The following is a 14,106-nucleotide window of genomic DNA, read 5'->3' as shown; positions in this document are numbered from 1 at the left end:
TTTAAGAAGCTTACAATAAAAAAAGAGGTAAAATATTTATATGACTCTCTTAAAAGAGAAAATAATGTAAGTATTATGAATGATGCAAACTAAACCCTAGTGGTGAGTGATAAAGGAAGTGTCTAATTTCAGCAGCAATAATCAAGGCTATATGGGTGGACTTTGACTTGATTGTTGCCTCTCAAAATCCTACAAGCTTTCACAAAGTATAGCAGACAGCTGATCCAATAGAAAGTCTTGCAGCAGTAAAAATATTAAAAATAATACCTCTAAGTATTTTACTTGCCAGGAATTAGAATAAGTATTTTATATTATATCATTTACTCTCTTCAATATCTACTGCCTAAATACCAATAGCAATTTCCCATTTTCATCATGATGTGATTTTCAGATATTCTACCTTTCTAAATTTCTTTATCCTTATCTATTCTCATTTTTCAGTATCAGTATAGGAACTGACACATTTACTCATTGCCACATGCTCTTAGTGCCTTCGGGAGGCGAGACCTGTACCATTTTTAGCAAAATAAAAACACTTATACCTTGCTGTGTTTCCTTATAATTTCTGCAACTTAAAAATTTTATGTTAACTCTTTATTGTATTACTCATTATATTATCCTACCCTTTTAATTCTGCATCATTCTTGATTTGCTTAGCTTTCAACCAAATCTCTGAGAGGAAGTTTGGTCAAGTAGGGGGAATATGATACTCAGGAAGAGTTATTAAAAGCAATTGGCAGTAATCTAGGCAGGCTCACTATCAGAGATGTCTAAGCAAGTAATTAATTGAATATACCAGTGAATGGCTAGATTCCAGAATCAGGGAACTGACAATATATAGAAACCAGAAAATTATAGGAGTAGGTGGTCCTTAAAATAGAATAAAAGTAGATATATTGCTTTAGTGGGAGGATTCTGTTCTGAAAGTACTAATGAGAGAAAAGTTGAATTTCAGGCCTGGGAGAACTGAATAGAACTGATTTACTAGAGTGACATAAGCAGTAAGGTTGAAGTACTCTTTATCGAATGAGCTGTTTGGGTTCTTTCATTTCCTTTGCCTGAAACAATATTGATCCCAGCCTGATATTGTCATGGATCTATTGTAGGTTCATTTAATGGATCTAGTTATGGAGACTGGAAGGATAATCCTATCTAATAAAGAGGGAATATGCTAATTGACCATCATGCCCTCACAAAGATGGTGGCGCCCACAGCCAATAAGGAGGGAATATGCTAATTGACTGTCATGACCTCAAAGATGGCGGTGCCCACAGCCACAAGATGGTGGCACCCAGTCCCCTCAGCCCTGCTGGGGTGGCAGGTGTGCGGCACAGCTGGGCCTGCCCCCAGACGGGTCCGACCGCTCCGCGCGCCTGCCTCTGGAGTCCCCCAGTCCCCTCACCTCCCCAGCTTCCCAGGGCCAGCCTGAGGCACAGGCAAGCCTTGGATGGCGGCTGCCCAGCCACCCAGGGGCAGCCCAAGGCTCAGGTAACCAGGGCCAGCTGAGGCTTGCACTGCCGGCAGTAGCAGCAGCAGCAGCAGAGCATGGGGGTGTCTCCTTCCGCTGATCACCAGGTCGCCTCCCGCCCCTGAGGGCTCCCGGACTGTGAGAGGGGGCAGGCCGGGTGAGGGACCCCCGCTCCAGTGCATGAATTTTCATGCACCGGGCCTCTAATATGGATAATAATAATGGATCTAAGCAGCTTATTATGATAATGACATATAGACATGAACTTAAAAGTAGTGAGATACCCACTTACATACCCTCATCTCTACTTCAGTTCAACTGTTGGCTTTATTCTTAGGCAAGACAGATGGCACTGGTTACTCTCAGCATATCCTTACAGGTTATTATACTAAACAATAACCTTCCCCCTTCTTTGTCCATATATCAAATATCATCTATATGGAAATATATTCACATATCAAGTCTCAGGGCCTATTTGGGTCCTATGCTAATCCCTGAACCAAATAATCTGGTCAGGGGCATGGCATGCGCTCAGTCACAGCTGAAATGTATGATGGCTCTTTGAGTGAAGGGTAGGCATACAAGGACACATGGGCTTCCCTTACCAATTTGAAGAAAATCCTACTTAGAAGAAAAAATAAATAAATTAAAGATTAAATTAAAATGTATTAATTAAATTAATTAATTTTACATTTTAATTTAATATTAAATTTAATTATATTAAATGTTTAATGTTAAATATTTAAAATTATAAATATATGTCTTTATAATTCAACCTTTAACATTTCTTTTGAAACATAAACTTTTTAAGTTAATTTTGAATTTGTTTATGTGTGTTTGGTCAGCTTAAACATATTTTATGTACTTAGCCTTTCTGACATTTTCCCTACAGGTTTAATATAGTATTTTCTCTTTTACAACAAGATTTTTGGTCATATGTAAATCTCTACTCTAATTTGTTAAACTCAGAATTTCTGAAAATCAGAGACCTAAAAGTAAATAAAATAAAGTAGCATGGCATGGGAATTACTACTGGAGTGTAGTAAATAACTACTACTAGATACATCTGTAGATAATCAAGTTTCTTTCTTTGTGTACATAGATAAATATATTGGCTGAATACAGTACTTTGGCACCCATACACATAAAAACAAAAGAAGAAACCAACTTTATGTAATACTAAATGGGTTACTTAATCTAAAATTACTGATTTAGTAATATCATATTAAGGGTCAATTCATAGTTGAGTGATTTTATGTACCTAAACACTACCCTTAAGGATTCAGTATGTCACCCTTTTCTTATAATTAAATTGCCATTCAGTGGGCCCCTTTGAAATGAATATTGAATGACTATCTGCATGAATATATTCCTAGCAATCACAAAATATATTCCATACATTTTGATGTAGGTTTAATCAAGGCCCATGAAATGGACACATTCCTCTTAATTGATTGAAAATGTTTACCAATGCCCTGAAGGTATTTTCAACTATCTAATGACTTTATTATTAACTGTCTCTCTAGATAATCCTAAAGCCGTTTATTACTCATTTGGCCACATTCCAACTTTCAGTTCTTACATTTACTTCAATGTGCATCAATAATCATATAATTTATCCAAGCACCTTACTGAATTATTTTCTTTGCATTAGTGCATATTATGTCAAGCAGGTAAAAATAATATGTTTGGATTTGTTCATCAGTAAAATGTCCTTAAAAAATATTGATCAGCCCTAGCCGGTTTGGCTCAGTGGATAGAGTGTCCCCCTGCAGACTGAAGAGTCCCAGGTTCGATTCTGGCCATGGGCACATGCCCGGGTTGTGGTTCTATCCACAGTAGGGGGCGTGCAGGAGGCAGCTGATCAATGATTCTCTCTCATCATTCATGTTTCTATATCTCTCTCCTTCTCCCTTCCTCTCTAAAATCAATAAAGAAATATATTTTTAATATATATATATATATATATATTGATCAGCATTATTGTGAAGATAATGCATATATTGAGACACTATGATCTAATGTGAAAGCCACAAATTCTTATCAAATAGAAAATCTCAGTGATGAACCTCTATTGCTGGACTGATTCACCTCAAAATCTAATGTTATATTTTATTATTATTATTTTCTAAATACACTACAAATGGCAAGGAAATACTCAATAAAGACTCAAGTTCCTTTTCAAGTAAGGGTTCTTCTAAACAATTTTTTTAAATCAATGGTTAAAAACCTTATTTTCTCAGGAAAGAAGACATTTAGAGAGTATGCTTTCCTATTCATATATTGGGAAAATTTATTCTGCTCAATGATGTATTTTATGTACTCAGCAGTATGACATATTACTTTTTCTCTGAAAGAAAAGTCACAAGATTTTAAATATTAATTTTAAAACTCTGCCTTCTGTCATAATTTCAGAAACACCAAGATTGGCTGAATATAGTACTAAGGTCTCTGGCTCCAAATGTGATCTTCAAGACATTAAATGATTAAAATGATTAAATGTGCCTAATCTACTCAGATGAGGAAAAGAGATCAGTAGAAGGGAAAAAATCAAACTTATAAATAATTAATGATCAATCTCTTTTTCTACCATATTTAATATTTTAAAGGTGATATTTGAATACAATGAGGAGACTGAGAATTACTGTTTGAATGCCATTAAATTTGGTTAAATTGCCACTACAGTTTGGAGAATGGGTAGTATTGTAAGATTCTGCTATCTACAGTAGGGTCTGTGTTATCAACAGGGGATGTAGAGAACAATCTCCTTGAGGGCAGGGATTGTGTTTGTCTTGCTCAACATTCTCTTCCAAGTACCTCTCACAGTGCTTAGCACATAGTAAGCAGAGACTGGATTCCAAAAGGGATCTATTTGGATGCTGAATATTGACTTGCAATGAATAATAGGATGTCATATTTCTGGTTCTGAGCTCAGTTTTGAAATGTGTTTATACATTACATTCTAATATGTCCTGCAACTTGTCCATTTTTCATATAAAGATTAAATTTAATCTTATATTAGTGATCATAATTGTCATTATTTTATACAATTTAATAAAGTAAATTATTGAGCTTCAATCAGCCACTGCCTCCTGGAGAGTTGTCATGGAAGTGGTCTAAAAAGGTTAGTTAATATGTCAGAGAAATTGATGACTGCGAGAATATGAAGGTGTGAGGATGTTACCTAGACCAACTTTTAGTCTTTATCAAGATTCTTTTGTGTTTCCTATATTTTATATAGAAAAAGATAGTAAAAGAAAACTAAGGGAAAATTGGACTTTTGACTGGGTTACTAAAGTCTTGATAATGAAAATATACATTGCTTAGAAATTTGCAGTTTACAAACTGCTTTGATATATTGCACATCTTACTTTCTTTCATCAGAACAACTCGGTAATTAAGCTGAATAATTTTCCTTTTGCATTGATAAGGTGTGATTAGTTGCTACTATGCCTATTCTTTCATTCTTTTGTTTCATTTATTTTACTGACATTAATCACATTAAAACATAATTACCTTTTTCAGTTGTCATCCCCTCCATAGGTTAGACTAAATAGTAACTGAAAACAAAAGTTATTGGGAAAGGTATTAATATATTTATGTTTCTTAATGTTTTCTATAAAAATGTTTCCTATTTATTTTGTTAATAGACAGTCCTGTATTTATTTTCCTTTTTTCTAATTAAATTGGGGTAACATTGGTTAATATTATATGTTTCAGTTCTATAGCCCCTTCTTCAAAGCCAGCAACATTGCCTCTCTCTGAAATTTCCCCAAAGTCAACTAATTCTTCAGTAGTCAGATCTCCCTCAGACTCTCCTCTTCTGCTTCCTTCTTCCAATTTTAAAGACCCTGTGATTACACTAGACCAGGGGTGGGCAAACTTTTTGACTCGAGGTCCACAATGGGTTCTTAAACTGGACTGGAGGGCCGGAACAAAAGCATGGATGGAGTGTTTGTGTGAACTAATATAAATTCAAAGTAAACATCATTACATAAAAGGGTACGGTCTTTTTTTTTATTTCAATAGTTTTATTCATTTCAAACATTTTAACAAGAAGAATGTAAACACTAATTATTATAATTTGAAACTTCAAAAAATGGAGGAATCATAGCACAATAACATACCTTATATTGAAGATGGCAAAGGCAAAATAAAATTGCCTAACAAAGGAAAGGTACAAAAGCCTTTCAAATTAAACTTAAATATAATAAAATAATTTAAAACTAAAACAAATAGAAAAGAACAAAATGTGTAAACAGTAAATTAAACATTTTCTTTAGTGCAACTTCCAAATTATGCCCGGGATGTAGATGTAGATGGCAATGTAGACTGGGTTGAAAGGTTTTTGGTCTTTAAAACATCAACTTCAGTGGGAACAGTGTTGTTGGTCTCCTTTTTAGCTAATGCTCTGATACTGTGCTCTCCAGGGGCGTGTCTCCCTACATCACCACGATAACATGTCTATGCATTCCCAGGGTGATGTTGGAGGACGCGTCTGCTGGCATTACAAGGAGCCTCTGGAAGATTGAGAGGTTGTTCCTTCTACTGAATGGGTGGATATAAATCCGCCCACTCAGAAGAAGGAGCTGCGGCCGTGTTTCCCAACATTGCCATGTTACACTGCTGCTGGTGAAGGAGTGGAGGGGAGAGCAAGAGAACCCTCAGCTCTTTCAGCTCCGCGGGCCGGATAGAACAGCCAAAGGGGCCGGATCCGGCCCGTGGGCCATAGTTTGCCCAAGGCTGCACTAGACCCACCCAAATAATACAAGCTCTCACCGCATCTTAAGCTCACATGATAAAGACCTTTAATGTGATCTGGAGCATTAATTCCACTTTTCTAGGTAACCTAGCTTATTCTCAGATTCCAGGGATTAAGACTTGGGCATCTTTGGCAGGTCATTATCCTGGGTACCACAGTTCCTTTATAGTGCACAGAAAAAGAGTCTTCATTTTTCCCCTAGTTTTATTTTTAATAACTTACTTAATGAACCTTCCTTCGACTACTTGTTATACAATTATCTGGTCAATAGAATTAGTAATGGCTGAGAACTACTGACCTGAAACTACTATTTAATTTTCTGCTATCAATAAACAGCACTAGTCACACCCACAGGCCTGGAAACTCCTTGAGGTCAGGCACCATGTATTGTCTTTTTTATTTCTGTAACCTTTATTTTCATTTCCTGCTAACTAATAGGCATACAGATAATGTAGTTAAATAATTGCAATGGTTGATTATGTTCATGAATTAACAAAACCAAAGGCCCATGCTCTTTTAATGATGATTTTCCACAGAGCAGCAAATAGGTTCAGATTCTTCTCACATCAAACTTACCAGTTGCCACATATCATGGATGTTTGATGTTATTTTCAAAGAAGCAAAGCTATTTTTATTTAACTCCTGCGTTCCAAGAGTCTAAAACATTATGCTTACTATTTTGGGTAGCTAGCCATCATTCAATTTTAAGCAATTCTCTCCTAATGGATGGGGGAAGTTACTCTTAACAAGTAGTTATGTACTATTATTAATAACTAGAGGCCCAGGCATGAAAATTTGTACACTCATGGGGAGCGGGGGAGAGGTCCCTCAGCCCGGCCTGCGCCCTCTCGTAGTCCAGGACCCCTCAGGGGATGTCCACCTGCTGGCTTAGGCCCATTCCCTGGGGGATTGGGCCTAAGCTGGCAGCCAGACATCCCTCTGGCAGCTCGGGAGCCCTAGGGGGATGTCTGACTGATGACTTAGGCTCGCTCCCCAGGGATAGTGGGCCTAAGCCATTAGTTGAACATCCTTAGTGCTGCTACAGATGTGGGAGAGGCTCACGCCACCACCGCTGTGCTGGCCAGCCATGAGCTGGCTTCTGGCTGAGCAGAGCTCCCCTTGGAAACGCACTGATCACCAGGGGGCAGCTCCTGCATTGAGCATCTGCCCCCTGGTGGTCAGTGTGCATTATAGTGACCAGTTAGGGCCAATTTGCATATTATCCTTTTATTATATAGGATAATAGCCACTACCATGTGATTGATAGGCGCGCACACACACACACATACACACACACACACCCTCACTAATCTAATCTTATAAGACATCTGTGAAATAAATATTTCTTTGCTTAGAGATCAGAAATATTTTATGGTGATTGCCAGGGGTTGGAGAGTGGATGGAGATTTAGGAGGATCTAGGGGTGATAAATGGTGATAGGGACTTGACTTGTGGTGGTGAACACACAATACAGTATACAGATGATATGTTGTAGAATTGTGCACCTTAAAACTGTATTTTTTTCATTCCTATCAGCCCAATAAATTAATAAAAAGGACAAAAAATTATTTTTTAAAATTTTTTACAATAACATGTATTAGGCAATGATAACCAGAATTCCAGAATAAGGAAGCAGAATAAGGATATTTTATCACATCACTTTTCTGGCCCAATAACTATACATATAAAACTTACCTTCTGTTCAAAAATAAAAGCTAAAAACTGTCAGAATGTTTTAAATCAAGGGGACATCATTTACAAACTCCATTTGAATAGGACTATCTTAACCAGTCACTCTCAGACGTAAACTGCTTTTCATACTGCATACATAGCCTGTCATCCACTTTGATCCTCCACTTAAAATTTTCAATAGGTAAAAACCGTATTCAGAATAAAAGCAAAACCTCTCTGTGTCTCACCGGGGCCCACATAGTCTGACCCACACTCCATAGGGAGCTTCACCTACCTCTGCCCTCCTTACTGACTGGGCCACAGCCACACTGGAATCCTTCACCTTCAAACTCTAGCTCTTTGCGGCCCTGGGGCATTTTCTCCATGCTGTTGTCTTCACTTCCTATCTCTCTGTGACTCTCCATTCCAATAATTACAGGCTGTTGTTGTTCCTTGTGATTAAGCCCCTATCCCAGGGGTGGGCAAACTCATTAGTCAACAGAGCGGCGGCAAACCAAGGCTCGCGAGCCGCATGTGGCTCACGAGCCGCAGTTTGCCGACCACTGGTCTAGGTGATGTCTTCTCATCCTTTCCAACAGTTTAAAAACCAGTTTTCCAGAGAAACTTTCCTTGAGTATTCTAACTAAAATAGATACCCCTCCCTGCCCTGGCATTATCTCCCAGGATACCCTTACTGTTTCCTTCAAGCCCTGATGTGATTTGTATGTATTTGTTGTTTACTTGTTTATTGTCTGTCTCAATGTGGCGAAGGGTATTCACTGTTGTATTCCTTGTATACAACACCCTATCCCGTATTCAATAAATATTTTTGGAACATCAAAGTTAAGATATGAAATTGCACTGATACATTATTTCTGAGAACAGAGCATTTCCTAAAGCATACAGATCTGGAGCCTATGCTCTGGTCACACAGTGTTTTCTGAGCATCTTTACTTATTTCAGTGTATTTTTTATTTTGTTTTATATTTATTTTTTAATTTATCTTTAGTGTTAAAAGTAATAAGCCAGTCAGAGAAAGATAAATATCACATGATCTCACTCATTTGTGGAATATCATGAACAATATAAACTGATAAAGAAAAACAGATCCAGAGACAGAGAAGCATGGAACAGACAGTCAAACCTCAGAGGGAAGGTAGGGGAAGGCAGGGGTAAGAGGGAGAGATCAACCAAAGGACTTGTATGCATGCATATAAGCCTAACCAATGGATACAGACACCAGGGGTGTGAGGGTATAAGTGGGGAAGGGGTGGGGGCAATGGGGCAATAAGGACACATATGTAATACCTTAATCAATAAAGAAAAAAAATCCATAAAATAAGTATTACAGATGCCCCCCTTTTTTATATTTAGATTCACATAGAAGTGATTTAAACTGAAAAATGAAATAAAAAAACAATTCAAAATCAAAGATCTTCTGGACATGTATTTTAAAGGCATATTGATTCTGGGCTTTTTTTTTTTTTTTTTTTAATAAGATTTCTAAGTGATTCTGATTCACACCAACGTTTGAGAAGATCTGCTTTAGTGTGCATGGTTCTGTTACATGTCTACCATATCTGTGAAATTGCATCAGATCTACCCTTTGTTTAATCCACTCCTGCGTATCTTACCCCCTTAGGTACTTTCAGAATTGGATATTTAATGAGTACGTAATACATTGATTATTCCCATTCTTTTATCTCTTGTTCTGCTTTAGATGGGGCTTTGTTCTTTTAAGCTGCTATGATTCTGACATCCTGGGTTTATAATATAATTAGGAATAAGGAATATAAGGTAGCATTTATATAGTTATCTATTCTATATCAGCAATTATTTTTAAATAAAACTAATAAGGAAGCAAATTTTTTAAATTAATTTGTAACCTTGTAAGTATAAAGTTTGTTATGAGTAATTGTCAATTTCAAAGTTTGTGACTATTTGTTTTCTTGTTCTATGGGTTTATATATTGCTTTTAATTGTTACTGTATTGCCCTGACCGGTTTGGCTCAGTGGATAGAGCGTCGGCCTGCAGACTGAAGAATCCCAGGTTCAATTCCAGTCAAGGGCATGTACCTTGGTTGCGGGCACATCCCCAGTGGGGGTGTGTAAGAAGCAGCTGATTAATGTTTCTCTCTCGTCAATGTTTCTAACTCTCTATCCCTCTCCCCTTCTCTTTGTAAAAAATCAATAAAATATATTAAAAATTGTTAATGTATTAAAAAACACGTGAACTAATTCTTTCCCTTGAGAGACAAATTTTGCATGTATGCAATCACATACAATTAAGAATTTTTATATAGTCCATTGACAATACCACAATCCTATTTACTTCTTATCCTTAACTAGTTTTCTCCTTTAAAACATTTTATGGCATGAACATATGCAGAAAACATGTAGTTTGCTATATAGTAAAAGCAAATCTGCTATATTAAGTTTATATTCTAAAATATATTTTCCAATTATACTTATCAATGTTAAATCCCTTCTATAAACAGCCAATGTGGTACCAGGAAGAAATATTGGTAACATTTCAGACATTTATTGATACTTGAATATACATCCAGGAATAAATCTGTAAACACTTTATTTAGACTGGAATTTATCCTCTTTATTTAAAAGTAAAATGGACATAATATTTTTCTGACAATCTTTCAGAACTTACTTTTTTCTTAATGGGTGTATGAATATTTACTAGTAGTTAAATTTTGTTTTATATACAAAGTACAATCCTTATACTCCTGATAAGAAAACTATCTCCTCCCCTGTTTGCCAATTTGAGCTAAGGTGGTGGTTCTTATAAAATAGACAAAAACAAAGCTATTTTATTCGTGGCCTAAGTGACCTGAGACCCTTTGAAGATAACCTCTCAAAACTCTCTTTCCATTTAGATTGTAAATGTCAAGTTTACTAGTAGTAGTGATATTGTTGCCTTATTTTAATAAATGTTAGCAATCTTGATTCTAGTTCTTTCATTAATGATATTCATGTTTTACCTGAGGTTGATATCACTTCTTTAATGCTGAGGAAAAATCAGAAGTGTACTTTCCTTATCTGACAACTGCATTAGGGAAGTGAGATGATCCTAGCCTAACATTTTCCACAGGTGAGACTGTCCAGTGAAGAAGAAGAAATTCACCTTAAAAATAATAATCTCTGCAGTTTTTACTTAAACACAGTAAATCATGCTAAATCTTAAACATATTTGAAAGTTTCACCTGCTACTCGGTTAGCAGTTTTAGACAGCCTACAATGTTGAACAATAAACTACTCTGATATAAATGAAATCATTTTTGTCTCCCTTCTCTGCTCTAATTCACACTTTGATGGGATTTTGATGTTCCTAGATATCCGTGGAATACAGGAGTTTTTGGACAGAGTATCCCAGCAGGGGATGGATGTTGCACTTCAAAAGGTAGAAAATAACATCAATAAAATGATCACCACTCTCTTTGATACCATGAGAATAGAGGAATTGAATCGCTATCGAGACACTCTTAGGAGAGCCATCCTTGTTATGAATCCCGCCACAGCCAAATCCTTCATTACTGAGGTAAGGAAAACTTGTCAAGAGTTGGGGGCAGGGTGTTAAAATTAAATGCATTGGAATAGATCTCACAGAGAACTTGAAAATTAAGAGCAGCAAGAAGGAATTAAGTACACAACTCATCAGCACTAATAGAGGTTAGCACAGTGAATTTCTGGCTCATTGCATTTACCCAGTACTGTCCATTTAATTGCTGAGAATGTTTGCATTAATATATATTTAGGCACAGAGCCAGGATGGTTTTAAGAAATCTTATGGGGGTATAAAAGTGCCATTGATCTGAATGAAACTAATAAATTAAGAATGAATTCAAAAGTGCGAAGTTCTCTAACTAACCCTTAAATTCTTTTGCAAGTTAAAATTTTACTTCTGAGAAAAGATTTAGTTGAATCAGGCATTTGTTGCCTGGCCATGATTACTTTTACAAAAAAACATAGCATATTTAGTTCTGCTCTGTGAACTCTGTACTAAGACAAATAATTAACACTGTCTGAAACTGCAAAGTAATGACCCCTATACACTTTATGATGCCGCATCCTAAAAATTTTTATTATATCTGTTCATTTGGCTGGAAGCTTCGAAACTTTGTCAAAATACAATTAAGGCTTTTTATTGATTGATGTCACATCTCTGTGTTCTAAAATGCTTGCTATTGCCTTGCAAAGGATTATTGTCAAGTCATTTTTGCCTTGCTTCAAGTTTTTGGTTTTATATAGTGCTAGATAGGGCCATGACATTAGATACTTTTCCATGGGTTTTATTATTAGTGTTTTGGTGACTTTATTTGAGTAATGCTTTTTTCTCACTTCTCTATTATGCTTTCTTTAATTCCCAAAGCACTGCTATAAATCCTCCAAATTAAGAATGTGTTAGAAGTTCTATGACACTATATAATTGGTATCAAGGAACTGAAGCAGAATATAAATCACTAAGAATAATAAAACTTTTTGGAAAATATAAATACTATCTTTTTTATTTTAATAGAGAACTTTGTTGTGCAGCTTAAGTATAAATATAGAACTTCAAGCTTTTCTAGTCTTGCAAATTGAACAACTAGACTTTTCCACAATAGAAAGAATATTTCCCATTTGACAGGAGTTGGTTCTTTCCTTTAAGAAACATAAAGTCTGCTAGAAGTTTGAAGAGAAATACACAATGACATGTAATATAAATTGGAATCTTAAAATTAAGTAAATCAGGTTGAAGCTTCTGTGGTCATTTTTGGCTGGGGAGATCAGAGAGGGCTTCATTAAGAAGGCACATTTGAACTGGACTTAGTGTCCAGAGTAGAAATTCATAAAATAAATGTGGGTTGTAATAGATAAATACCAGTCTATCTCAGCCACTTTCTGGTGATGTTGTATTGGCAAATTACTTAACATTTCTGAGCCTTGGTTTTGTCATCAGTAAAAGGGGAATAATGTATTGACTTGAACACATTAATATGGATTAATAAGATATCCTAGGATATGCCCTAGAAAAAAGGGGATGGAGCCTTTTACAAAGGTGGGGAGGCAAGTAGATAGACATGAGGTAACATATGAGGAAGAGCAGGTCTGGGGAGAAGGTGAAGAAGTGTACGTTGGCCATGTTGAATACATTATTTAATCCTCAGAGTTTTTCCTCATGTTCAAGTAAATATATATGCAGTAAATATTTGGATACATGATTCAAATGCTGAAGAGATCTCAGGTCATAAGACAGACATATATATTTAAAGCACTCTAGTGTGTAAAGAAACAGTAAGTCAGGTAAGGGGAAGGGCACAATTAAAGACCAGGCACAGGCAGGGAAGTAAGTTCTAGCAAAGGAAACCAAGAAAAACCTAAGCAGTAGGGGGAAAGCAAAGTAGAAAAAAAAGTACAAAAGAAAAATGTGTACAAAGCAAAGGAGAAAATAATATCAACATGATATTGCTGATGAATTGTCCAGTAAAATAAGGGCTGAAGTGTATTAGACTGAAAAACCCAGAAGTCTAGTAATTTAGCAATAACAAGTTCATTTGTGAGTTAGAAAAGAAGACAGATTTCTGTGTTGAGTGGTGGATGTGTGGTGACAAAAGGGAAACAGTGAACATTAACCAAAAAGTGGGATGAAAATAGCCAGAAAGAGCTGGGGTAATAGGAAAGTCTACAGATGAGAGATTTCTTGGCATAGAGTGTCTTTAAAAGCTTGCATGTGGAAGAAATCTCTGAAGGGGAATTTATAAAGAATAAACTAGAAAGAGCTATAAATGATATCTCAGGGAGCTCTACTAATTTTGCAAAGTATAAAAAACTATGCAGGCAAGGGGTAAATGATAGTGTAAAAGGTAGGGAGAGCCTGGCCAGTGTGGGTCAGTGGTTGAGTGTCAACCTATGAAGTAGGAGGACACAGTTCGATTCCTGGTGTAGGGCACATGCTCTGATTGCAGGCTCTATCCCCAGTAGGGGTCGTGCAGGAGGCAGCTGATCACTGATTCTCTCTTATTATAGACTAGAGGCCCGGTGCACGAAATTCGTGCATGGGGGTTGGGGGTGTCCCTCAGCCCAGCCTGCACCCTCTCCAATCTGGGACCCCTCAAGGGATGTCCGACTGCCCATTTAGGATCGGACCTAAACGGGCAGTCAGACATCCCTCTCACAATCCAGGACTGCTGGCTCCCAACTGCTCGCCTGT

The 14,106-nt window shown here is 36.6% G+C and overlaps 1 protein-coding gene across 4 annotated transcripts in view; it reads left to right on the top strand.

The window, feature by feature from the left end:
- The window catches only part of GRID2 (glutamate ionotropic receptor delta type subunit 2), a 1,502,079-nt gene that overhangs the window by 716,908 nt on the left and 771,065 nt on the right, over positions 1–14,106 (top strand). For all 4 annotated transcript variants that reach the window (XM_080647673.1, XM_080647670.1, XM_080647671.1 and 1 more), the window contains one exon: positions 11,249–11,454. In XM_080647673.1, coding sequence (XP_080503799.1) covers positions 11,249–11,454 — 206 coding nt within the window. The remainder of the gene's footprint in view (positions 1–11,248; positions 11,455–14,106) is intronic.

Source organism: Plecotus auritus, assembly GCF_963455305.1.
Source record: "Plecotus auritus genome assembly, chromosome: 1".
Lineage (NCBI taxonomy): Eukaryota > Metazoa > Chordata > Mammalia > Chiroptera > Vespertilionidae > Plecotus > Plecotus auritus.
This window is presented reverse-complemented; position numbering and strand designations above follow the sequence as displayed.